Genomic DNA, 24,969 nt, shown 5'->3' on the forward strand with positions numbered 1-24,969 from the left:
GCTGGGAGCGCGGGACTACAAACCCCGAAGTGCACCGGGGGGAGCGGCGCTTCCGGCCCGGGCGGCAGCGGGGCCAGGCCCGGGGCCGCGATGTGCCGGGGCCCGGCGGGGCAGCTCCGGCCGCTGACAGGTACGGGCCGGGAGGGGAGGGGAGGGGGGGCAGGGCCGGGCCTGGGGGGGCAGCAGCGGGCGGTGGGGGGGCTGGGTGGGCCGGGGGGGGCTCCAGGATCGGGGTCTGGGGGCTCCCCGGGGGTCGCACGGGGGCTGTAGGGGCCGGGCCCTGCGCTGCTGCCCCCACGGGTGCGGGGTGAGGAGGCCCGGGGTGAGGCCAGGCACAGCACGAACCCCTCAGCTCCCGTTGTGGCTTCACGGGGCCCTTAGGGCTGGGGAGGGCCCGCGAGGTTACCCCGTGCTGCCACCCCCCCCCCTTCCCGCTGGGCTGTGTCCCCGGGCACCGCGTCCAAGCTGCCCCTCGGCACCCCCAGGGCCTGTGGCAGCGCCCCCCGGGCTGTGCGAGCCCCTCCCGGTGCCTGGCTCAGCGCATCGGGATCACTCCCAGGTGAAGCTGCCAGCAGGAGGGGCAGCCCTGTGAGGTTCGGTGTCGCCAAGCAGTGGTAAAATTTCACCAAGCCCAAGCCAAACCCGAGGGAGCAGGGTGTTCGGTCAGGGAGTGAACCTGAGCTGTGAGGAGTGGGGGCTGCGTGCCCCGGGGCGGCGCTCACGCAGTGTGACCGTGTGTGCGCCTGCTCTGCCCCACGGGGAGCTGCTGTGGGCGCTTTCCGTGGCAGCTCCGTGCTAATGGTTTTTCCCCGGGGCGCCTCCGGTGCTGCTTTGCGGGCTGCTGGATGTGCAGCATTATGAACAGCTCGGGTACTGGCTAAGGAAGGTGAGAAACTCCGATTCCCTGAGAAGTGGGAGGTGGCTGAGCCGTCCCTGCGGATTCCTCAGGTCCCGGGCACAGAGCTGTGTGCAGCAGGAGGTGCTTTGCTCCTAACGCGGCAGGGATTGGCCGTGCGGGGCTTTTCCAGCTGGCTGGCCAAGTCCCCCCTGCTCCGCGTGCCTTTCTGCTTACCTCACTGCGAGCCGCAGGCACACAGCCGAAGGGACGATTTGGCCGGGGGAAGCTGCCCGAAGCTGTGGGGCTCGCGGCCCTGCCGCCCCCTGCCCCTGCGGGCAGCCTGCGGTGAGTGCTGCGGGAGGGCAGGGCTCTGCCAGTGAGCCCGGGCTGCTTCCCTCGGGGCAGCAGTGGGGGAACCGAGCTGTTCTCACAGCCCTGCTTAGATCAGAGTGGGGGCAGCAGGTACCTGAGGTCCAGCACGGGGTTAGAAGCGGTGCCTGCAGCTGGCTGGGGCTGCCCCGTGCTCCTGTTGTGGTCCTGAGTGTCCCGAGGCTGTGTGACAGGGACCCCAGCAAGTGCTCCCTGAGGTTGTCCCCGGTGGTGTCAGACAGGTGAAACCCTCAGGATTCACAGAGGGAGAGCTCCTGGTGTGATGGTGGGGAGCTGCGGGGCGCTGGAGGGTGCTTCTGGCTGAAACTGGGCAGTGGCTGTGCTGTGGTGGAAGGGGCAACATCCGCTGATTTCGTCAGCAATCAAGAATTCGGTGCTTATCTGTCTGGGATCTGACATCGCTAATTTAATGATACTTTGCCCGGCTCACCTGGTAGCTGTGAGGCACTGCAGTTTCTGTCCCTTACAGCAGGTGCCAGCTCTTTGGGTTGGGCTCTTCTGCTTGTTCTCAGTCAGAAACTGTACAAAAAAAAAAAAAAAAGGCCCATGAGACTGAGATTGGATGGAATCTTTTATTTGTAAAGAAGCTGGTGAGTTTCAGATGGATCCCCGAAGTGGTCTGGTTGCACCCAGAGGGCAAACGAGAGCACGGCGTGAAGTGTCAAAGCCCTGGAAGGTGTCTGGGGAGAGCAGGGGAAGGAAATGATGCGTGTTCTTCTGCCCCGTGTCCTACCAGTCTGACTGGGTGCTCGTGTCATCGTCACGATGCTCTGTAACTGCTGGTGCTGAGCTGCACAAGCACTTGGGAAATGGATGCTATTTCCTCCAGAGGCACTGAGCAGGAGGCTGCAGGGCCTGTCCTGTAGCAGAGCTGGTGTTTGAGCTCGGGAACCCTGCCTCCTTTGTGCCTCCTGGTGCTGAACAAGGTGGAAGAAGCCTGCCCAAAGTGACCTGATGTCCCCTGCCACCTGCCCTGAGGAGCCCTGCACCTGCAGGAGCTGCTGAGGTGCCTGGGGAAGCGGGTGTAATCCCTGAGCGGGGCTGTCGGGGCAGCTCAGCTCATCTGGGGTAGGAATATTCCCCCGGTGATGTGGCAGCACTGTAGGGGACGTGTAACCCTCGTGGCTCTGCCTGCGGCGTGGTAAGAGGAACAGAAACTTGTCAGTGTCCGTCCCGTGGAGCCGGGGAGCTCAGCGCAGAGCGGGATGGCTCCGGGCCTGCCCTTCCCACCCGGCCAGCCCAGCGGCCCCAGAGAGCCTCGGTGACCCCAGGGAGGGAAAAAGGAGAAGGAAGGAAGCAGACGCAGGGCACGGAGCTGAGCAATGTTGCGTAAGGCCGGGCTGTTTGCAGGTTTCTCAGCAGTCGCCTTGCAGCGGGGCGTTGCGCCCGGCAGCCACTCCCCGGGGTGCCGTGTTTTCCCTGAGAGCACCCAGCGCCCTGCCACCACCTCCCCAGGGGCACGGAGCCCAGCGCTGCCGCTGTGCCCGCGACAACAAGGTTCCCCCGTCAGGAGCTGGCTCCAGAACCGGGACGAGGCAGCCGACGTGGTGTTTATGGAGGACACGAGCTCTGCCAGCCCTACGTCTCCCCACGAAGCCGTGGCCGTGTCCCTGAGGTTGGCTGTGAGGAGCTGCTGGGAGCAGCCAGGTGAGCGGGTGCTCGGGGCGATGCCCTGCAGCCGGGGGTGCCAGCAGCAGCCCCACAGGCACCTTCCTTTATCAGGGCCCCGGGATCAGCACTGCTGCCCCCACCGTTCCCCTCCCTGCTCCGAGGGGTGCTGCTGGGCTTGGAGGCAGCCAGCAGGGAGCTGCCTCGTGCTGCCTCTCCTGGCTTCTGCAGTGGGGGGAAAAAAAAAAAAGAGTGCTGCTTTCCCCAGCTGTCTGCAACCAGCGGTGGTTGGGTTTTTCCTTCCCTGCCCTAAACGAGGAGTTTCGAGGCTTTTCTCCTCGCTGAGCCTCCGAAGCCCGAGCTGGTTGCTCTGTGTGGAAATGCTGAAAGCCGGCCCGGCCCTGCCTTGCATCTGGTTACCATCAGCCGCGTGGTTGGGTGAGCAGTGGGTTCCCACAGCTTCCTTTTTCCAGGGGAGATTTTTTTTCCCCTCGCTTTTTATAGTCAAAAGCGGCGCGGTTGCGCTAAAAAAAAACAAACAAACAAGCAAACTCCAGGCGAGGAGAGCCCGGACCACAGCCTCTGCAGCCCGGATCAGTGTAAATCCAAGGGTGATCCTGTGGAGTCCCAGGCTGGAAGGTGGGAGCGCTCCCGGCACCCCTGACCTGCTGCCACCGGGTGCTCAGGGGATTCCCGGAGCCCGCTGGTGTTCGGTCATCGAGGAAAGGCTTTGCAGACCGGAGGATCCCGTGGCTTCCAGGAACTCGGTTATTCCTTCTAGGTCACCGAGCACACCCCTTCCGTAAGGAGGCAGCTGGGAACTCGCCGGGTGGTTGTTGGCATCGCCTCTGCTCCAGTCCCAGGGTGCAGGGACGCAGCAGGGATTTCTGCTGATGCTGTAGGAAGCTGGTGTTAACTGCACGACCATCTCTGCTGCCTCCTTTTAGCTTTGCTGCCAGTTGGTAAAAGCCTTTCTCAGCCCCTCGAGGTGTGAAGGCATCCTCAGGGAGGTGCCTGCTCTGCTGCGGTGGTTCCTGCCGAGATTTGGGCTGAAATCAGATATTCCTGTGGTGGCTGGGGTTCTGCAGACCGGCTGCTGTCCCGCTGGAGATTTTTCCCATTGCTCGCATTCCTCTGGTTTCTGCTCAGAGCAGACACGAGCAGCTCCCTGCTGCTGGCAGGTAGGTCGCTCTGCCACGCTGCAGGGCTCGGGACGTGATTACGAGCAAGGAGGGGGAAGTCCCCGTGCCCCCTGCCTTGCTTTGGGTTTATCCAAGCTCTGTTGAGGTCGGCTCCTGCAGCCATTCCCTGGGCTTTGGGGCAGGGTGCGTGTGCAGCTACTGGGGAGGCAACTCGGGGGTAACTCTTGGGACCCCTGGGACAGCAGGGGGCTGCTGGCAAGTCCTAACCCCTGGGGATTTCGGGCTCCTCGCCCTCGGGTAGGAGAAGGCCGACAGCCCCCACAGCTTCCCGGTTGTTCTCCCACCAACTTCCCAGGCCCTTTGCTGGCAGCGGCTCCTGTCCCGCGGGGAGGGATTTGGGTTGTTTTAGTCAGCTGGTTTTGGCCAGCCTGCTCTCGCTGCAGATGTCTGTTCAGCCCTTGGACTCTGCTGCTGGCAGGAGAGCAAGGAGATTTAACCGTACCTTGGGCAGAAGGGAGCTTGTGGTCGGGATTTCTCCCTGAGCAGCTTACTCCTGGAGCCCCTGCGCAGGCTGGGACGGGCTGCAAGTGCCAGCAGTCCCTTCCTGCTGCCAGGGCGCCCGGGAGGAGAGCTCTGTGCCATGCCCAGCCTCTCTGCTGTGATGGAAACTTCTGTCCAGGCCAGAGGCATCTCTGTACGACGGCAGAGAGGCTCAGCTCCTTCCTGGGGGAGCAGCCTTGGTACCCGGCTCCCGAGGAGGCTGTTTGGGAGCATCCTGTGGGACCCAGCCAGCAGCGGGGCTCTGTGCCCTCAGCCAGCAGCAGGTTCCAGCAGAGGTTAAAGAAAGCCAGTCGCAGTGTTTCCGCAGGGTATTGTGCAATACTTTGCAAATTTGAGCCCATCTGAAGCCCTGTGTAAACAACCGAGGAAGAGAAGTGAGGAGCGAGCCCCTCGGCTGGCTTCTGAGGGGAGGTTCCTGGGCTTGGCCGATGACCCAGACCTTGCTGGCTGCTTCTGGGCACAGACTGTGAGTGGGATCCGGGATCACAAATGTGCTAATTGAATCAGGTTTCTTCCTGAGGCAGCAGGATAAAGGTTTCACCGGGACAGCCTCGCATCCTTTCTGCCCTCCACGCGTGCACAGCTCCCTCGGCGCGCTGTGGGGTCAGGTTTGTGTCTGTGGCTTTAGCCCAAATCTGCACGTCGTGGTGTGCTCTGCTCTGGGCCTGCTGTGTCTGGCGGAGGCAGCTCCGTGTTGGGATCCTGCTGCTGATCCCAGCTGGGTGTGGGGCAGCAGCAGAGGAGGTGCTCGGACCTACACTCAGAGAGGGAGAGAGGACCAGGTATGGAGACCGCGTAGGGCTGCTCTCTGCTGGGGCTGGGTTTGTGTCTGCAGTTGGAGCAGTTGTGCACTTCTAGATTACGGGTATTCCAGTGTTCAGGTGACTAAGAAATCATTTTAAAAGACACTGATTCTTTGAAAATTCCTCACACTGCTCAGGAGTGATTTGAAAGGGGCTGACTTTGACCTTGCTGCTTTCTTCTGAAAATCCAGGGTTATGTGAATTTAGGTAAATGCTCGGACTTAATGCTACCAAAGAGCGTTCTCTGAGCCCAGAGATACGTGCAGGGATCCTAACTCTCCTTCTGTCTGTCTGTCTTCCACAGAGCAAACTTCCCATGACTAACACGTGCTGGTTGGATTATGAGCTCAAACAAGAACGCTCGCTACAATCGTTTCTCCAGTGGCACAACAAACATCACTACTTCTGAAAACACTAACGGGGTAAGCCTTGCTCTTAGCAGGGGCCGGGCTAGGGGCACTTCTCGTGTTCTCCCCCCTCCTTTTGAGGAAAGGAAGATGGCTGTTGAGGATTTGGTACTTTCTCCCCTTTAAAGGTATCCACAGATAAAACTTGGGAATATTTACGCTATATTCGTGTATATCCACAACTCAGGAGAGGTAGCAGGTCTTCAGGCTGTGCTGCACTGACACACACTGACCTTCCTTCTGTCCATATTTCAGACAAGAATGGAAACAACTTTTGGGCCGGCCTACTCTGCTGTGACAACCATCACAAAGGGTGAGCACGTTTCATGTGTGGAGCTTCTCCCCGGGGCAGTGCGTGTGAATCCTAGCAGACTTTTCCTGGTTGTTTCACAGATCGTAAAGCTGTTGGGAGAGTCACGAAGTGTTCCTTACAGACAGGTGCCGAGGCGCTGCTTTTAGTAGTCTGCAGCCCCAGTGTTATTTAATCACGGCATCAGATCCCCAGACACGATGGAACAAGCATCCACGGGAATTTTCTCCTATTACACAGGCTTTACAGTACCACTGGGAAGCCCTTGATGAAGTTAGGGTGGTACAACAGGGTCTGATACAGAGTTTAGTCCCAAATGTTCGCTCTCAGCCTGCCCGTGAGTCACTCTGGACACTTTGGTAAAACCCCCGTGGCCGTTTTTAGCTCAGACAGGAGGGGGTGCGAGTGTACCTGCTCAATCAAATCCTTGTGCTTTGTTCTTCAAAGCCCGGCAGCTGAGGAGTCTGAGCTCTGACACATGGCGTGAATGCAGGAAGAGATCTGGTTTCACTTGGGAATAAAAATATCCGTACTTTAGTAAAGATAAGAAACTGTGGCACTTGACACTGATTCAGATAAGGAAATGAGCTATTTGCTGGGGGGAGGTGATTGGATTATGTTTGTACAGGGCTCTGGGATCTGGATGGTTTTGGACTTATAAATATATACATTTAAAACTTGATGAACTTCCGTAATACTACCTTTCTCCAACCATCCCCAGTTTAATATAGCACGTGTCCTTTGTGCTCCGAGAAATAGCCAGAGCTCCCTTAATCTAAGCAGTTTCTGATGGGTGACTGAGATACGTGTGAGTGTAAGGTTTCCTTTTAATAGTGTTCTTAACCTCTGGACCTGGACCTGGCAGAATGTTATCTGTGCTCTTTGCTGGGCAAGCTACCTTTGAAAGTTTGTATGCTTTTCAGCAAGCTATCGGAGATCAGGATTATCCTGGCTGCACTGAGGTGTCCAGGTCAGGAACTGGAGTAGGGGAATCCCTTCTCTGTGCCTTTTCCAAGGAACACATAGAGTTACAGATACCTGTAGCTTGGGAATGTCACCATGGAGCCTAATTTATTTATTTATTTTTAATTTGCATTAAAGCTGACGGGACCAATACTTTCAAGCAGCATCGTCGGACCCCATCCTCCTCCAGCACGCTCACCTACTCCCCGCGAGATGAGGACGATGGCATGGTAGGTGTTGCCAGGCCCCCCCTGGTGAATGGCTTAGCTGCTTGTATCTCACATGAGAGACATCTGGTGCTCCTCTGGGCATCTCCACCTCCCTCCTCGCTCCCACGAGCTGTGTTGTATCAGCTGCAGGTGCCTGCACTGGAGGCAGGAGCAGCCTCTGCGTTTCCTGGCTGCTCCCATGGCTGGAGCAGCGGGGATCAGAGGCTGCTTCTGGCCTGGGGCATTAGGCTGGCACCGCTTGGAAATGGTGCGTGGTTACCAGGAGCTACACAACCCCCAGACCTACCTGTGGGGATGCACCCACCTCCTGGTGTGAGCGGGGTGCTCTGACTCCCCTGGATGCAGGAGAACACAGAGCTGTTGGCAGCGAGGGCTGGGGCTGGGGCTGGGGCTGCTCAGCCTCCGTCAGAGCGTGCTGGACCTGCAGTTAGGACCAGAAAATATATTCCTCCTTCCACCTCCAGATGGGGCTTCTGACCAGAGGAGCAGGTTGGAAACCTGCAGAGTGGGATGCCCGGCCCTGGGGGCTGTGCCCAGCTCCTGCATTACATCAGTGGGGGCTGCTGCCACACAGCGTGCCCGTGGCTCGCAGACCCTCTGCAGAAAGGCACTGCCCAGTTTGGCCTCCAGTTTCCTCATTCACCTCACACAGTTCTCAGTAACTTCTTTTGGGGGGAATTTACTGATTCAACAGGCCTCGGGGTTAGTTGCTTAAAGAGAAATTAGATTGACAAAATCAATTAAATCAAGATCAGCAACAGCAAAGCAAACCTCAGTGGGCAGACAAATAGCACTGAGACCTGGATCTTCCCCTGCCCGCAGTGCTCCAGCCGTATCTCATAGCCTCACGCTCCTGCTTGTGAGTTAAGCATGTGGGTAACAGACCCCTCGTGCTAGGGACTTGTAAACTTTGTCAGGTTAGGGGACCCAGCTTCAGAGCTAGGGAAAATGGATCACTGCTGCTGAATAAGTGAGGTGCTGGCAGGGACTGGGGTCGCAGCACCAGTGTGAAGCTGCAACGCTTCTCAAAATACACTGACACCAGATTGCAAAAAGGCTTCATTGTCAGCATCCTATAAAGTTCCTTCTGTTGCTCAGAGATCTTGCTGTGTTTTATGTGAGCATGTGTTTGTTTTTCAAAAAGTCCTTTGAACATTTGGCTCGTGTCCTTGGCGCACGCAGCTCTCCCTTGCATCGCTGACCCCGGGGTGCTGGACCGTGGTTCCAAGGAGCTGGGGCTGTCAGCAGTGATCAGTGGGCTGCGTGCTGTGCTCCCTTCACCCTCTTCATGAGTTGTGCAGTTCTTAGAGTACAGATGAGGACTTGTCTGAAGGTGCAGGGGACATTACACTCATCCATGTCTGATGGAGAAGCTCCCTGGCTCCTTTGGAAACCTGTGTTACAAACTGGGGTGCACAAAGATGAGAAATTTCTCCTAGCACCTAGCCTCAGTCCTCTTGGACAGCATCAGCCCCTCTGCCCTGGAGTGCTAAAGATTGTTAGGCAAAAACAGCAAAAGGACTGACAAGAGGGTCAGGAAGCAACATGCAGCTTGTGTTGCTAGCTGGCGATGAGCACCACAGCCCTGCTCTGCTCCAGACAAACTTTTGCTAACCCCTTCGTGAAGCTTTCTTTGCTTCATCAAGAATTAATCTGGGATTTCCCTTTCTGATCACCGGGTTTTCCCTCCTCCAGAAGCTGCCAAGGGTTTGTCAGCCATCACGGGGACAGCTGGAGAAGAGTCAGAGCCCTCCTGTGACCCCTCTCCCCACTTCTTTCTTTTTAAAGCTTCTGTTAATGAAACCAAGAGCCGAGCAGTGTTCTGCGTGCAAGGCGGAGATTATTGAGCATCTGCTGCCCTCCCTGCAAGCAGTGCCACGTGCTCCCAGCCCCGCTATGCCTGTGGGGAACAGGAACGAGGATTGTGCTACAGCCTTCACCCAGGGGCTGCTTTTGTAGCTGGCGTGATGGGAGGGGACTCGTTCAGGACTGAGTTAGCCCAGCTACAAGCCAGTCGCCTTCCATCAGATGATGTTTGAGCTCTGCGTGCCCTGTGCTGGCCTGGGGCCCCCAGGGGCTGCTGCTGCCTGCAGAGCCCTCCTGTGCCGCCCTGCTCCCTGCCTCACCTCTGCACCAGGAGCTGTGCACAGTCACTCTCCTTATTTTAATAACTTCTGTTACTAGTGGAGGGAAATAATAAAATTAATGGATGCCCATAAAATTGATTTACCTCATAACTGTTCCTCCTCAAGGTTTACATATTTGACCAATAAACATGCCTTCTTTAAGAAAAAGAGCTTTATGCTTTGGCTGCTAAGCAGATGCAGCCTTTCTGAGCTCCTAGGATCCCAGGATCATAGAAATTATGAAGCACGGCAGTGTGGAGAGCCAGCAGGATCCTGCTCTGCTCCTCTCCTGCAGCCCAACGGGGGCTGTTCCCACCCTGCAGCATGGTCTGGCTCCTGGGGAGGTGGTCTCTGAAGCTCACATCTTGTATTGCTGAGTTTCCTGCCTGCTCCGCTGGCCTCCTTCATTGTGTTTGCCTGCCCTTGGGTCTCCTGTTGCACGCTTTCTCCCCGGGTGAGCACGCAGAATGCAGCTCGGGAGGTTCAGACTGAGCAGGAGGAAATGGCTTTGTGCTCACACGGCAGCGCAGGGCAGCAGCCCGGGGTGCTGGCATCTCCTGCACGGAGCTCTCCCGGTCCCAGGTAGGCAGCGCCAGGGCTGAGGGACCCCAGGGGCAGGGAGAGCCCCTCTTGGAGCAGCAGCAGGGCCGCTGGAAGGAGCTGGGGAGGCGGCAGTGGAGTCGGAGCCACTGGGTCTCCAGTTAAGCTTTGGTGCTGGGTTGCCTCCTGGCTGGTTGATGCCGCGCCGTTTGGGGTGCGCTACCGGCCGCTATTCCACGGCAGCCTTCCCTCAAAGCCCACCCCGAGGCTGCCGTAGCTGTGGGATTTTGCTTGATTGGTGCAGGCAGCGTCCACTTAGCTCTCCCCTCCCGAGCAGGAAGCGGCGAAGCCAGCCTGTTGCTGAATTGAATAGAAGGAAGTCTCCGCACTTACGCAAAGAAATTTGGCAGAAGCTAGATAGCGAGCGAAACAACAAGTGCTGCTGCAGAGATTAGAGAAACTGCAGAAGATGGGAGCTGTCTCGGGGGGAGGTTTGCAGAGCTTTCGGTGAAGGATTAATCCTGCCAAGCCTCTGCTTCGCGGGTGGGCGCAGTAAGTAGCCAAACCAATGCACCTTTGAGAAAATTCTGTGCCTGGGATGCAGATGTCGGCTCGTGTTGGCCAGTTGGAGCTGGCTGGTGCCCGTCCTGTCCCTGGGGGTGCTGTGGCATCCCCAGGGGTGGCAGACAGCAGCCAGGCACCAGGCACGCTGCTCCCTGGGGCCCTTCCTGCAGCTCGGCAGAGGGGCTGAACAAATGGAGCAGCCGAGTGTCGTGGAGGGGGGGCTGGACCCGAAGTCTCCGTGCATGGGGTTCTGGAGCAGGGGGGGATTATCTGCAGTAACGAGGTTTGGGTTTTGTCTTTTGAAGCCTCCGATCAGCACCCCGCGGCGCTCTGACTCCGCTATCTCCGTCCGCTCGCTGCACTCCGAGTCCAACATGTCCTTGCGCTCGACGTTCTCACTCCATGAGGAAGAGGAGGAGCCAGTAGGTATTGGGGATTGTCTGGAGGGAGCAGCGTGAGGAAGTTCACTGTCAAAAGAGTAGCTTAGCAGACCTGTGAGTGCATGGAGCTAGAGCAGACAGGTTTTCATGTGGGCTGGGAACTAAGTCTGGCAGTCAGGACCGTTGGTTATAATTGTGCTCTCACCACTGACTTCTGCAAGTTACTTTGCTTCCTTGTGTGCCATTTCCCCATACGTAAAGAGGGGACACTGGTGGCCTCACTCTGCTTCTCAGAAAAAACTCTAAGGCTTTGCAAAGTCGTGTGTGATTCCCCGGCTCTGCTACAGAGCAGCAGGGGGCTGTAAATCTCCAGGCTGGTGGTCTGGCCCTGGGCAGCAAGGCTAACGCATTCCCCACTGATTCACAGCCCCCATCCTGCATGTAGGGCTGTGTGGCACCCCACTGATTTGATTGTAAGCCCCCAGGAGGGTGCAAGGAATCGTCCACAAGTGACCCTTGCAGGGGGAGGCTACCTTTAAGCCATGCTCAGCTTGTGGATGCATAAAAGGTCAGGAGGCGTTTTGCCACAGATCTAGGGTAAAAGCGTGTGATTTGTATTTGGGAAGCCAGGGGGTCGTGTTTGCAGCTCCGAGAGCAGCGCAGGCTGAAGAGGCAGACGGGACTGCAGTGGCTGGCCTGAAATGCTCTGAAACTTGAGGCTCTGCCCTGCTGTGCCTCTCGGAGCTGTGCATCTTGGAGGTGCCATGCCCAGAGCCCGCACGCCAGCAGGCTTAGGGGGTAAACAAAACAAAATGAGCCCATTTTGGTACATGCAATGTTATTTCTGTATCATAAGGGAATGAAAGAGCCCTTCCGTCAGGACGTTTCAAAAATACAAAAGGACAAGATGTTTTAAAATGGCTACTGAACTCCGGGCTTACTACCAGGGACACTTACACTTGCCTTTGTATTAACTCTTGTGCTCTCTGCCCTGCTCCCTCTTCTCTCCAGGAGCCACTGGTGTTTGCTGAACAGCCGTCCGTGAAGCTGTGCTGCCAGCTGTGCTGTAGTGTGTTTAAGGATCCAGTCATCACAACCTGTGGGGTAAGGCAGCTCTCCTCCAAATCACGAGCTTGGGTCCCACGGATGCCCTGTGTGACCTCCAGCCGAGCCCTGCCTGATGGTCCCCAGAGGCTGCCAGCTTGAAACAAAGAAGAGGCAGTGCCTGGCTGGGGGAAATAGTCCACGGTGGGAGCAAAGATGCTGATGGACGTGTGGCAGGCAGGTTTCCCCACAGGGCGGCTCTGAACCAGTCTGCAGCAGGGTGTGAGGGCACTGCAGTTAGCCAGAGAAGCCTGAGGCTTGCTCACAACTCTGCTGCTTTTCCCAGTAGAGGAGGGCCGTTCGCCTCCCAGTCCTGGCCAAACTCAGGCTCCCTGGTGGGCTTGAGTGAGGTCAAAACTCCTTGTTCCCTGTCCCGCAGGGCTCTGCAGAGTGCTGCTGCCTTTTGGCACCCCAGAAGCTGCTGCTTTTCAGTTGTTCATATATAAGACAATGGCTTGCAGCTTCATTTAGTTAATGCTTGCAAAGGGATTTGACATCCGCTAATGAAAGGCACAGAGTATTATGAATATTCTTCTATATTCCATTTTATTGGGAATTTAATAGAAACTGTATATTATTCCTGCTTCTGTGCTACATGTGAAGAGAGATGGCTTTGTGACGAGATCACTAATGCTCCTGACATGCTTCAGAGTGCTCGGATGGAGCTCTAACAACAAGAGCAGAGGGCGGGATTGTTTATTGCAGGGGGGGTGCTATCCCCAAAGGTGCTGGAGGCTGGTGCAGTTCCCCTGCATCATTCCAGTGAGCAGCTCTTCATGGAGACACTGAGATTTACTGGTTAATATGGAAAAAAAAAAAAAGAGTCTCCTGCAGGAAGCAGGCTGGCTTCATTTGCAGCCCTGGTTTGGCAGCTCTGGAGAGAGCACCCTGCAGCTGTGCAGGGCAGGAAAAGGCCGCGTGAGCAGGGCTGCAGATAACAGCTCTGAAGGGCGACTTGCAGTGCTGCTGCCAGGGGAATGTGGCTGAGGAGGGCCCAGGGGACCCAAGGGTGAGCTCGGGACCAGTGAGATGCTGCAGCCTTTGTGCCTTGGTTTATATTCGTTAGCATGTCAGATTGAATTTGCCACTTTATCAGGTTAAACTGTTGCTGTACATTTCTGCTGGAAGCGCAGAGAGCTACTTCAAGTGGCAAAATTTACAGTGCGTTTGATGGGTTTACAAACCAGCTGTCCCATGCACCTGGCAGCAGGACAGCTTCACCAACAGAGCTACAGAAGAGTGCATGCAGGGAACCGACTGGCCAAAACAGGGAGAGGCTGGTGTTCTTCTCCTTGGAGGCTTCTCAGGAAAATGAGAGGAGTAACACGGGCTAAAGTGGAGGGTGAAGTAGAGAAACTGTGTGTGGACTTGAAGGGTAGGAGTTGCAGCATGGCAGAGCATCTCCGTGGCTTTAGCTTGCACCATGATTGTGGCCTGATCCTGAACAGGGCAGGGTCCTCAAAGCACCAAACCACGTGCTTGGTACCTCTCAGGCACAGGACCTGTGTTGGAGTCTCAGCTGCCTGCAAGCTGCCCCCTCTAGGCTGGTTTTTGCCCTCTGCTGCAGACCCAAGAGTGCCCCGAGCTATAAACCAGGCAGAACAGCTGCTGAGGCCCTTGTGCCACAGGCTGTGGTATCTCCATCCTTCCCCATCGTTAGCCACAGGGGGTAATTTATCTTCCATTGTTTACGCTGACACTGCTGTTCCCTTTGTCTCCACAGCACACGTTTTGTAGAAGATGTGCCTTAACATCTGGTGAGTACACAACTGTTCTCCTGTGATGCAGCCAAAATGCTGCCATTTTCTGGTTTGTTTGCTCTCACTTAAAAAGAAACCTGCAGAAAGAAGGGCTTAAAGCAAGCTGTCAGTCTCAGGCTACCACTGCAGCAGCGAGGCACTGGGCTGGGGGCTGTGCAGCCCTGAGCTCCCATGGTATGCGCTGCAGGATGGGCACCAGGGGGCTGGGCTGGCCCTTGGGCACAGGATGTTCTCAAATCCAGGAACAGGCCATGGATAATCCCAGGATAATGTGCATCTCGCCCAGCCTTGACCCATTGATTTCAGAGTGAAAGCTTTCTGTGGCTGCCTGTCCAGGGAACAAGGGGCTGCGTTTGGCCGAGGCCCAGCAGAGCCCTCCTCCCCCAGCCCATTAGTGGCAGCTCCCCGTCCCCACAAGCAGTGGCTCACGGGGCTTTTCAGGCTCCCCCAGCTCTTCCAGGAGCCTGGTGGAGCCCAAGTGCCTGGCTGCCAGCCTGCCCCAAGCAGCTCCCGCTTGGTTTGGGCTCTGCGCTGCGAGTACAGCGCTTGGCACGAGCCCCTGCCCCTCTTGGAAAGCCGCTCAGCACAAAGCCGGGCCGTTCACGTTGCCAGAACAACAAGCCCTGAGGAAGCTCCCCGAGGAGCCCAGCAAAACAGTAGCTCTTTCTGCCTTGAGATGTTCATCTTCCACCTGTCAGGGGTCCCTCTGCTTCACATGCCAACTTCTCTGTCGCTGCGCTGTCCTACTTCTATCCCAACCAACAGATTTGTAGCAAAAGGCAATTGCAGTCCTGCGTTGCTCCTGCCCTCAGAGCTTGTTTTCACTGCTAGCAGCGGTGCTGAGCCCCGGGTTTGGGTGGGAGACTGGGTTATGTGTGGGCACCAGCAGCTCTGGGGACACTGTCTGTGAATAATCTCGCACTTCAGCAAGCACGAGGCAGTCTGACTCAGCATGGTGCTCCTGCACTGGCAGCTAGCTCGAGTTATCAGGGATGGACATCAACTGTAAGTGCTCACCAAGCTCCAAGGCAAAGCAGAGCCAGTGGTTAGCAGATGTTCTGTGAATATTATGGCTCCATGGCTGCTGTCACCAACCTGGGAGTTGGCTGGCTTGGCCAGAGAAGGCAAAATAATAAAATCTCCACACGGAGACTCTTTGAAACGCTCCCGCTGTGTCCCAGCCCTTGCTGACTCTCTTTTTCTTCCCCACCTCTTAGAGAAGTGCCCCGTGGACAACGCCAAACTGACTGTGGTGGTCAACAACATCGCCGTGGCTGAGCAGATCGGGGAGCTCTTCATTCACTGCAAGTATGGCTGCCGGCCCGCAGCCAGCAGCAAGCCCGCTGCCTTCGAGGTGGATCCCCGTGGGTGTCCGTTTACAATTAAGCTGAGTGCCAGGAAGTAAGTGGCTTGTCACCAGCACGCAGCCTCCCCGCGGGGAACGGGCTCTGCCCCCAGCACTTGTTGTTGTATCCGAGCTGCCCGGCGGCTCCTAGGGACAGGGCAGCTCCCATCTGCAGCGCCCTGCTGGGTGTGCGTGGTGTGGGAATGGGCAGGGTGACTCGAGGGGACAATTTTTTCCACTGCATCTCAGTCTTAGCGTGGGGGCAGATGGGCTGGTGTCAGGGAAAGTGACTGTTCTCTGCTCACGGCTTGCCTGATGGTCTCAGCATCAGGGCAGGGGGCACAGCGTGAAAGCAGCCGCCTCACACCCTGGGGGAAACACTGGGACTGTGCTCAGGCAAGGACTTTGGGATTCGTTTTGTAAAAGGAGCTAGCGTGGTTGTATCTTGGGAACGAGCCTTCTGAAATGGACTTCCCTTCCCATCCTCAGTGTATTCAGTCTCTCCCCTATCACCTGGCCATTGTCTGCTGCTGCTAGCTGTCAGGAGCCTCAGCCCATCGGCTGCAAGAGCAGCTGCTCCCTGCATAAATGCAGCCTATTACTCTCAACTTGCTAGCCAGATGAGAATTTAAAGCTGGCATCACAGCGTTAGGCCAGGAGGCTTTGATCACCTGAGAGTGTCACAGGCCTGGTTAGCTCCTTTCCTGATGATCTGCGGGGTTTCCGTTCATTTTTCGCTTGTTGCTGATTTTCCTTCCTTTTGCTTTTCTCCGTGGGCAGAGACCATGAAAGCAGCTGTGATTACAGGCCCGTTCGCTGCCCCAACAACCCCAGCTGCCCGCCTCTCCTGAAAATGAACCTGGAGGCACATCTGAAAGAGTGCGAGCACATAAAGTGTCCCCACTCCAAGTACGGGTAAGGAGCTGGTGCTTTCAGTGGGAAGCAGCTGCAGTTTTTTCCACTGGTTTTGATGGCTCTAAGATAGGGCTCGTGGTGACACCATCTTCTGTCTCTTGCCCAAAATCTGCTGCTCCTTGCAGCTGCCTAGACAGATAGTTTGGGGACAGAGCCCTGGCCAGAAGAATTGGAACCTCCTGGCCTCTCTGTCACCCTGCAGTCACCTGCACCCAGCAGGGTGGTGAGCCACAGTGCCACTGCTCCTGGGAGGAGGAGCAGAGCAGCTGGGGACCCACGGAGCTGGGGCCAGCTGAGCAGCTCTCTCCCACTGGGAGCACTGCTGCAGCCAGTGCCTGCCTTCCCCCTGTAGGTGCACATTCATAGGAAACCAAGACACTTACGAGACCCACTTGGAGACGTGCAAGTTTGAGGGTTTGAAGGAGTTCCTGCAGCAGACGGACGATCGCTTCCATGAGATGCAGGTGGCAATGGCCCAGAAGGACCAGGAGATTGCCTTCCTGCGCTCCATGCTGGGGAAGCTCTCCGAGAAGATTGACCAGCTGGAGAAGAACCTGGAGCTCAAGTTCGGTGAGTCTGCGAGTAGAACAGCCAGCAGTGCTGCTACGTTATACACGTTTCCTGCACGTCTTTGCCATGCCCAGCCCTGACTTGCTTCTAAAATCTGCCGGGTCTTCAGCATCTAAGTACAATTTGCATTAGAGCAGCAGACACCTGCCTGCTTTTCCCTCCTCGTTTGGAGGTTAGGCAGCCGGGGGTGTTCTCTGCCTGCTCCCCTGGGTGCTGTAAGGGCCTCTGCAGTGACCGTGGGCCTCTCCATCTCTCGTAGATGTGCTGGACGAGAACCAGAGCAAGCTGAGCGAGGACCTGATGGAGTTCCGCAGGGATGCCTCCATGCTGAACGTGAGGATGGGGCTGGGCCCGGGGGTTGGCAGGGCTTGTGCTTAGTTAACTGTGGGTTTGCTACTCGTTAAGCTTCTCCTGCAGTGGGGGAGGCTTTGGGGTTCCCTCCAGCTTGCTGGCTCTGCTCCCCCCAGGTTTGGTTTGTTTTTACTGGGGCTGGGGGTGGGTGAAGGTTTCCTCTAGGCTGAGTTAAAGGCGGCTCAGGGGGTGTGTTCTGGGTGCTGCATCGAGGCTGTTGTTTTAATTGGTTCTGCTGCCTTTTCTCAGCCTCTTGCTGCTCTTGAAATGTTTTAACAGAGGAAAGTACCCCTGCTGCAGAGAGAGCCTTCTGCTCCAAAGCCTGGGCACTCCTCTGCCTTTTACAGTAGGCAGGGACAGTACGTCCTCCTTGCCTGCAGAGAAAGCAGGCAGACAAGCAGATCCCTGCTAGCAAGCTGGGAGTGAGAGGTGTCTCATGATTTTGGACCTCATTCAAGCACTGATGTTGGTTAGACATTCTTCCCTAGCTCCAGCAGGCTGCATCCCACTGGTTGCACTGACTGGGAGGAGCTTGCCCTGGCTTACCTAAGCACACTGATGAAGTGGGTCCTCGTGGGTGCAGCAGGGACTGGGCTGTGAAGGAGGCTACAGAGAGACCTTCCAGTTCTTCAGCAAAATGGGCTTCAAAAGCCCAGCTGAACAAACAGCCCTTGTAACCGATTTGATTATTTTTAGCAGTTTGGTGAATGGCAGGGGAAGGACAGTATGCTCTGAGAGGTGTTTCTGTGCCCGCCTGAATACTGAAGAGTTGAGTGCAGGTCCGAGATGCTGACAGAACCCCGTGGTCTCTGGAGAGAGGTGACAGGGAGGGAGGCAGCCCTAGAGCAGGAGACCTCCACTCGGAGAATGAGTCAGCTGCTAAGGGAGGGCATGCACGGGGAGGCAAGATCTGTCCAAGGGCAGGAACAGTTTTAGCAGTGGCTGGGGACAATCTGAAAGCCATGCTCAGAGGGGCAAGCTGCTGGTGATAGCTCTGCAGCTCATGCAGCTGCTTCTGTTTTTCAGGATGAGCTCTCCCACATTAATGCTCGACTCAACATGGGCATCCTTGGATGTGAGTATGCACAGTTCTCATCCGCTCGGGCTGGTTTTGGGATGATGGCAGCGAGCCTTTTTAGGCTAGGTCTCAGATACGAAAAGTACCATTTTATAAAAAGTACCAGATATAAAAAGTACCAGTTTTCTGCGGTGGAAGCAGTGATTTGTTTGCAGGATCAACACCGCTGCAGGAGACTGGTGGGAGATGGTTTGCCAGAAGCACTGGCCAAATGGGCACTAACTCAGTGCTGCGGGGTTCCTAGCTGCTGGAGATGTCCCTAGATCCAGCCTGGCAGTTGCATGAGGGAGATGAGTCCTGGGGCTCAAAGCAAAGATAAATCAACGTGCTGGAAGGGTGGGACACGAGACTCTCTGGCCAGACTGCTGCAACAGCACGGGGTGCGAGGAGAGTGCCAGGCTGGTGCAGGGAGCCCTGTCCCCTGTGAACTCACCCCAACGTGGTGCAGCATCCTTCTCCCCCTCTAACCTGCCCTCTTCTTCCCCTAGCCTATGACCCTCAGCAGATCTTCAAGTGCAAGGGGACCTTCGTGGGACACCAGGGCCCTGTCTGGTGTTTGTGTGTTTACTCCATAGGAGATTTGCTCTTCAGTGGCTCTTCAGACAAAACCATTAAGGTAAGGGCCCTGCCTCCTGTTTTGTGCTCCAGGTGGGACAGAAGCTGAGTTCCAGTTCAGCCGGGAGGCTGAGAGGGGTGTTACTTCCCAAGGTTTCTCCTGAAACCTTAAATTAATCTTTGCAATTATAACTGGGCAAAATCTACTTTGGTTTTGCTGTGAGGAAATGTTACATGATAGGGAAATCAAATAGTGCTTTTTTGTGAAACCCTGATGAGAATCTCGTTCTTGCTGCTTGTCTTTTTGCTTTATGTGGTGTCTAGTGCATCTGCACCTATTTCAGCTTCTGCTTTTATTTTCCATTGTTACAAAAAGTCATCTTAGAAAAAACGTTTTTCCCTGATAAAATGTGTCCTTTTTCCATTTTATGGCATGTTTGTTTTTCTTCGCCCTGTTTTCAGTAACTCAAACTGTCAGCACTGCTCCAGTGCCACCTAAACAACAGTTCCCAGTGTCACCGCGTTGGCTGCTGGCTGAGCTGGGGAGCTGTGTCATGAGCCCTGCCAGCAGCAGGGCTGTGGTTCAGTTTTATTTTGAGGGAGAGCAAAGCCACATGGAAGAAAATGGACATTGCTGCATTTTAGTGAAAGGGAACAGCTTTCTGCCCTGTCCTGGCTGCTCTGGGCACCGCCCAGCCAAGTGAGCACCACGTTCCTGCCTTCACTCTGGAAAGGAAGCTTAACCCTGCCACCACAGGATAGAATTACTCTGTGGTGGCAGAGCAGGCCGTGCTGTGCTGCTTGAGCCCCAGGGACAGGGTGTGAAATGCTAAAACAGGAGGCTGGGAGCTGCTGCTGTGGTTCAGTGTGGTGTTTTGGCCTGGGGCTCTGAAAGGCGGTGCTGGCGAGGGCTGGTGCGTGCTCCTCTTCAGTGCCTCTTGTTAACTTCAGCCTGACCCTTTGCAGTAAATTTCCTTTCCTAGACATGCTTATCTGTGCCTGGGAGCCAGGAACACAGGTGCCCAGATGACACCGTCTGTTTCCTCCTTTCCATGCTTTTGTGGCTTTGCTGACATCCTGCCCGGCTCCCCAGCTGCCGTGTGTGCAGGCGTGTGACCCGCTGCTGCCTTGTGTTTCCTGTTAGGTCTGGGATACCTGTACCACGTACAAGTGCCAAAAGACCCTGGAGGGTCACGATGGAATTGTACTGGCTCTCTGCATCCAGGGGTGAGTGGAGAGGGACACGTGCCCTGCAGGAGAGGGTTGCGAGCACTGGGGGCTCCCGAGCATGTCCTTGCGGTTCCCATCCTAAGTCCTGCACGTGCCAGGGTTGTGCACGTGTTTCAGGGCGTGGGTGGTGGGGAGAGGAGGCCTGCTGGTTCACAAGGTCCCAGATCTCACCTTTAGATGAACCTCTTCATAAATCTCACATCTTGCCTCTTTGCTCTTTAAAAATTGACAAAGTGCCTATCTCCATGGCTTCCCCTGCTGTCCTGGCTTCCTTCCCTGCTCGCCCATGGGGTGCTAGGTTGCTGCTGGAAGAGAAAAACCAGCCTGGCCCCCCCACAAGCCCAGGCTCTGCTCCTGGGGCTGCTGCCTTGGGTCTTGGCCCAGTGAGGCTGTGGGACTGCAGCTCCTCGCCCAGCACGGTGCCTGGGAGCGAGCTGGGGCCCTGCACTGGCTCCTCTCCGTCGCTGACCTCCTTTTGTTTTGTGGTGACATTTCAGGAACAAGCTGTACAGCGGCTCTGCTGACTGCACCATTATCGTGAGTATACCCAGGACCCCTGCCCTGCTTGGGGGGTGGAGATGTGAGATTTACAGGCAGCCCCGGGCTCTTGTACAGCAGGAGCTTGCAGCCTTTTTCCTACGGAGCTCTTCGGCTGCCAGTGGTGTAGGATTGATGTCCCGTGTGTGCTTCATCTAGGGCCTTTAGCCAAGTTCCTTGTGGGTTGGGTTTAGGTGTTCCTGCTGCCTGGATGTCCCGCTCCCCTCCTGCGTGGGGAGCTCGGGGGGCTCTGGGCTGGGGCAGGGTGAGGCCAGTGGCTCCCCCAGGTGCCCTCTCCTGCCTGTTTTTTCCCAGCTCTGGAGGCAAAGAGGAAGGGCTGCAGCACAAGGGGCCTGCCCCTGCCCCTCACGGGCACTCTTCTTCTCCTTTGCAGGTCTGGGATATTCAGAACCTGCAGAAAGTGAACACGATCCGAGCACACGACAATCCTGTTTGCACTTTGGTCTCCTCGCACAACATGCTGTTCAGCGGCTCCCTCAAAGCCATCAAGGTAGAGCTCGGGGGTGGCTCCTCTTGATCCAGTTGGGGGCTGATGCTCCAAGCTGTCAGGTAGCAGTTTCCAAGCAGGAATAAGGTGGCATTTTGGTCTGTAAGCTGGTTGCTCCATTCTCCAGAGCAGCCCAGGAAAGCCCAGCTACACGGAGCAGCCAGCACTGCAGAGGTTTAGCCTGTGCTTGGTGCTGGCCAGAGATGCTGGCTGAGAAAATGTTTGTTTTTTCCAACCCTGTCAACCTGAGGCTGCAGGTGGAGTTCCTTGGCAGTTCCTGAGTGTGTGCATCCTCGGGCCCCCAACAAACCAGCTCAGAGCATTGCAAATCGTGAGCTGGCTGCTGCTTCAGGCTGCCTGTTTTGAACCCCCCCCCCCTCTGAAGGATCTTGAATCTGCATTCTTTTCCTAAAACATGCAGAAATAAGGGAACAGCTTTGCAAGCTGCCCTTTAAAGCCTTGGCTAGATTCCCGTGGTTCTGCTTCCAGCTCCTGGTGAGACAGCTTCTGGGAGCGTCCATCTGTAGGAGAGCGCATGCTCTTTTCTTCAGCTGGGGCCCGGGGTGCTTCAGCTGTCTGCAGAGTGCATGGGGCTGCGGTTACAGCACCGAGCAGCAGGAGAACGTGGGGCCTTTCCTTGTGGTCATCCTCAGCCTCTTGCTGCCCGGTGAGCCGAGAGGTCAGCAGCACTGCTGGGAGCAGCGGCGTGAGCTCCGTCAGCCTCTGTGTGCCGAGGGCTTCAGCAGGAGCTGTGGGAATGGAGCCCTGCGTCCTGGGGACAGGCTGCGAGGGGAAGTCCAGAGCAGGTTTTTACTCTGGTTTTGGTTTAGGTTTTCCAAGCCCAAGGCTCTGTTAAGGAAAGGTCTCTGCCTGTGGTAACGCAGGCTCCGAGCTAGTTCTCCCAGACCCTCGGGGAAGAGGCTTATTCTGCCTCGTTATTGTGGGTTTTATCTGCCAGGCTGTGGGCGCAACTGATTCCCAAGAGGCAGGAGAATCAGCACAGGGCTCCACTTGGTGAGCTCTCAGGGCCCTGTGCTGACTGACTGCGTGTGTTTGTGCTCTCCACAGGTCTGGGATATTGTGGGAACCGAGCTCAAGCTGAAGAAGGAACTGACAGGTCTCAATCACTGGGTGCGCGCGCTGGTGGCTTCTCAAAACTATCTCTACAGTGGATCGTACCAAACAATCAAGGTGAGCCTGGTGGCAGTCCTGAGCCGTCGGCTGTCCCTGATACACATCTGTGCTCTGCAGCCTGGGCTGCTTGGGCAGGACAAAAGGCTCAGATGAGAGGGCACTGCTGTGGCATTGCTGGCACGCGGGGTTTTACTGTGCTGATCCCAGCAGTGCGGGCACAAACGCGGGGCTCTGGCTGGTCCCCGTGTGTGCAGCTGCTCGGGGATGCTCGCGGAGATGAAACACGGCCTCGCAGCCACGGCGCCTCACGCTGCCCCTGCAGCTGCTGCAGCGCTATCTGCGCTGCCAGTCCTGCTGATAAGAGAAGGTCACTGCCTGGGTGCAGAGTTACCATCAATCTGCGTGTGGTTTCCGAAATGCTCTCGTCTGTCTTGGCTCAGGCTTTGATGAGTAGCTCACCTCTCAGCATCTGGGTGACACGAGAGAATCTGAAGGTTCCCTCCTCAGTTAATAAATCCCTATTAATTTTCCTGCATCAGTTTCTAGTGCTATCAGGGACTGGGTTGCGTGTGCACGTGTGTGCATAGTCACACACACAAGGCATGCGATCTCTGCAAGTTTTTCAGTCTAGATGTCCAAAGTTGGGCAATTAAATAAGGCAGCAGGACTTTGCTCATCAGTGCTGGCTCTTTCAGATCTGGGACATCCGGAACTTGGAGTGCGTGCACGTGCTGCAGACGTCAGGAGGCAGCGTGTACTCCATCGCTGTGACAAACCACCACATTGTGTGTGGCACCTACGAGAACCTCATCCACGTAAGGGCTGCGGGGGTTTGATGCCTGTGGTGGCCTGGGGCTGGGGGAGATGGGCGAGGAGATGGGAGGCTGGTCAGACACGGCACATCCAGAGCATGGGTGCGCAGTACCTGTCCTGGAGGTGAGCACCACCAGAAGGTGGTGGCTGCAGCCCAGCGTGATCTGTGAGCCCTGCTCCCCTCCTGCAGGTCTGGGACATAGAGACAAAGGAACAAGTCCGCACGCTGACCGGCCACGTGGGCACGGTTTACGCCCTCGCTGTCATCTCTACGCCGGATCAAACCAAAGTCTTCAGTGCGTCGTATGACCGGTCCCTCAGGGTACGTGTCCGGGGCCGTGCAGCTGGGGCCGTGTGCTTGGCACTGCTGTTGGAGCACGGGCAGCACTGTGGGCGTGAGGGAGGGAGAGGGAGGACGGGGAATCCTCTTCCCTTCCCACCACATGGCCCCGCTTTTAATTTGCCATCTGGCCCAAACCCTGCGGCACTCGGCGTGCTCTTCCCTCCCGCTGCGAGGGTTGGGCCAGAGCCCTGTGCCCCGCGCTCGGCTCACGCCTCCTGTGTGCCCACAGGTGTGGAGCATGGACAACATGATCTGCACTCAGACACTGCTGCGGCACCAGGGCAGTGTCACTGCCCTCGCCGTCTCCAGGGGCCGCCTGTTCTCCGGCGCTGTGGACAGCACTGTAAAGGTTGGTTTCTTCCGGCTTCTGGGCTCTGCCAGTGCTGGAATTAGGGTATAAATTGAGGTAGGAGCTGGCTTCAAACAAACAAGGGGATGGTTCTCAGAGGGTGGGAGGTTTAACTCCTAGCAGAGGGTGTTACCGAGTCTCTCTTTGGGCTTTCAGCATCCACAAGATGACGAAGAGCAGCCCACAGAGCTGCTCAGAACGGTCACTGCCATGGGTTCCTCTTGTCTCTCCGCAGGTCTGGACGTGCTAGGAGAGCGCCGCACTAGTCCTGCACACTGAAAGACCAAAAACTCCCCTCCGTCGGCCTGCTGGGTGACTAACACCACTACGAACGACTGCTGCAGCTCCTCCCCGCACCGACCACTGCCTGCCGCTGCCCAGCAGCGCTCAGGACCTGCCCGTGGATGCTCCAGGTGTTCCCTCAGGTCTGCCGGGCATAGCTGGAAACGCCGAGGAACCCACTGGGGCGCCGGGGCCTCCCTCAGGGCAGCGTGCTCTCCTCCACCTGCCTCCCAGAGCTGGGGGGCAGCCTCTGGAGTGTGGGGCTGGCTGCTGGACCTCCCCAGCCTGCACCCCCCCGGGGGACGCAGCAGGGCCCTGGGCAGCGATGGCACCGAGCGGTGCGGGTGGTCACCGGCGGGGGCCACCGGTCCCTTTGTAAATGTAGGACTGAGCGTTAGGCCTCGCCCTGGGGTGGGTCCCCGACCCTTTTCTGTTTCTAGTATTTAATTTTACTGCCAAGATGTCAGGCTGATCCATCTGGAAAGAGGTGTTTCCTTGAGTAGCCAGGTACGATTTTTACGCCACAGCTAGTTCTCAAATCAAGTAACACAAGCCCATGGTTTCACCACCCTGTAATAATGGTCTCCACATTAAAGAGAAAAAAGCCTCCGTTGCATTTTTACTCACATTTTCTACTGTTTTTAAGATTGTAATATAGATTTGATTATTTCTTCATTGACAATAAAAGTGGAAAGAGTTCTTCCTGGCCAGCGTGAGTTATTGCAGGCGGGAGCACCCGTCCTGTCGCCACCCCCCCCATCCACCCAGGACCTGTCCCCCCACGAGTGGGCACCGAGGTGGGGAGACTTCCAGCCACAGCGCACCCAGCTCCCCTCCCAGGCTGGCACCCAGCCCTGCCAGGGCAGGGGCACCCCAGGGTGGCCCCAGACCACGCAGCACACGCACCCAGCGCACCAAGACCGTGCCACGAGGACCTGCGAGCTCCCAGCCCCCCCGGGTGTTCATCAGGAGCCCTTACGCCCCGTGCCTGGAGGGGCACCTTTTGGTCACAAACTGGTGGCAGCCCGGCAGGGTTTTATCTTTTTTATTATTTTTCTTTAAATATTTGTTGCCAGACTTCGTATAGGAGCAAACTTCTTCACAGCACCACGAGCCATCTACTATTCAGAATAGGAAGAATAAGACGAGTAGAGGTGAAATCTAAGCACAGAAGAGCAGGGAAAGCACCAAGATGCATAGCTTGACAGATGGGATACGATACAGTCCATAACT

At 56.5% G+C, this 24,969-nt stretch overlaps 1 protein-coding gene across 5 annotated transcripts; it reads left to right on the forward strand.

Moving 5' to 3' along the window:
• On the forward strand, positions 1-24,435 carry TRAF7 (TNF receptor associated factor 7). Of its 5 annotated transcripts, none has more exons than XM_082772814.1 (21): positions 1-130; positions 5,647-5,764; positions 6,005-6,062; positions 7,161-7,252; positions 10,788-10,904; positions 11,874-11,966; positions 13,690-13,723; positions 14,944-15,127; positions 15,852-15,986; positions 16,339-16,556; positions 16,816-16,889; positions 17,934-17,982; positions 18,474-18,601; positions 19,685-19,767; positions 20,268-20,307; positions 20,702-20,818; positions 21,884-22,006; positions 22,645-22,764; positions 22,953-23,084; positions 23,335-23,454; positions 23,690-24,435. In XM_082772814.1, the coding sequence occupies exons 2-21, from the start codon at positions 5,684-5,686 to the stop codon at positions 23,702-23,704; spliced, it is 2,013 nt and encodes a 670-aa protein (XP_082628940.1). In that variant the 5' UTR covers positions 1-130; positions 5,647-5,683; the 3' UTR covers positions 23,705-24,435. The 5 variants fall into 5 exon arrangements, with proteins under 5 accessions (XP_082628940.1, XP_082628942.1, XP_082628941.1 ...); XM_082772816.1 differs by lacking the exon at positions 1-130 and adding an exon at positions 1,115-1,183; XM_082772815.1 differs by lacking the exon at positions 1-130 and adding an exon at positions 2,603-2,875.
• Positions 24,436-24,969: the final 534 nt, after the last annotated feature.

This window comes from Aythya marila (genome assembly GCF_965140915.1).
Source record: "Aythya marila genome assembly, chromosome: 15".
NCBI classification, from domain to species: Eukaryota; Metazoa; Chordata; class Aves; order Anseriformes; family Anatidae; genus Aythya; species Aythya marila.

What these genes read in the sequence shown, in the direction of transcription:
- TRAF7 (XM_082772814.1), top strand. Translation starts at nt 5,684, where the DNA reads ATGAGCTCAAACAAGAACGCTCGCTACAATCGTTTCTCCAGTGGCACA. An exon ending in TGTCCCCACTCCAAGTACGG is followed by an intron (nt 15,987 to 16,338) that starts GTAAGGAGCTGG and finishes TTCCCCCTGTAG; the next exon opens with GTGCACATTCATAGGAAACC. An exon ending in CCTACGAGAACCTCATCCAC is followed by an intron (nt 22,765 to 22,952) that starts GTAAGGGCTGCG and finishes CCCCTCCTGCAG; the next exon opens with GTCTGGGACATAGAGACAAA.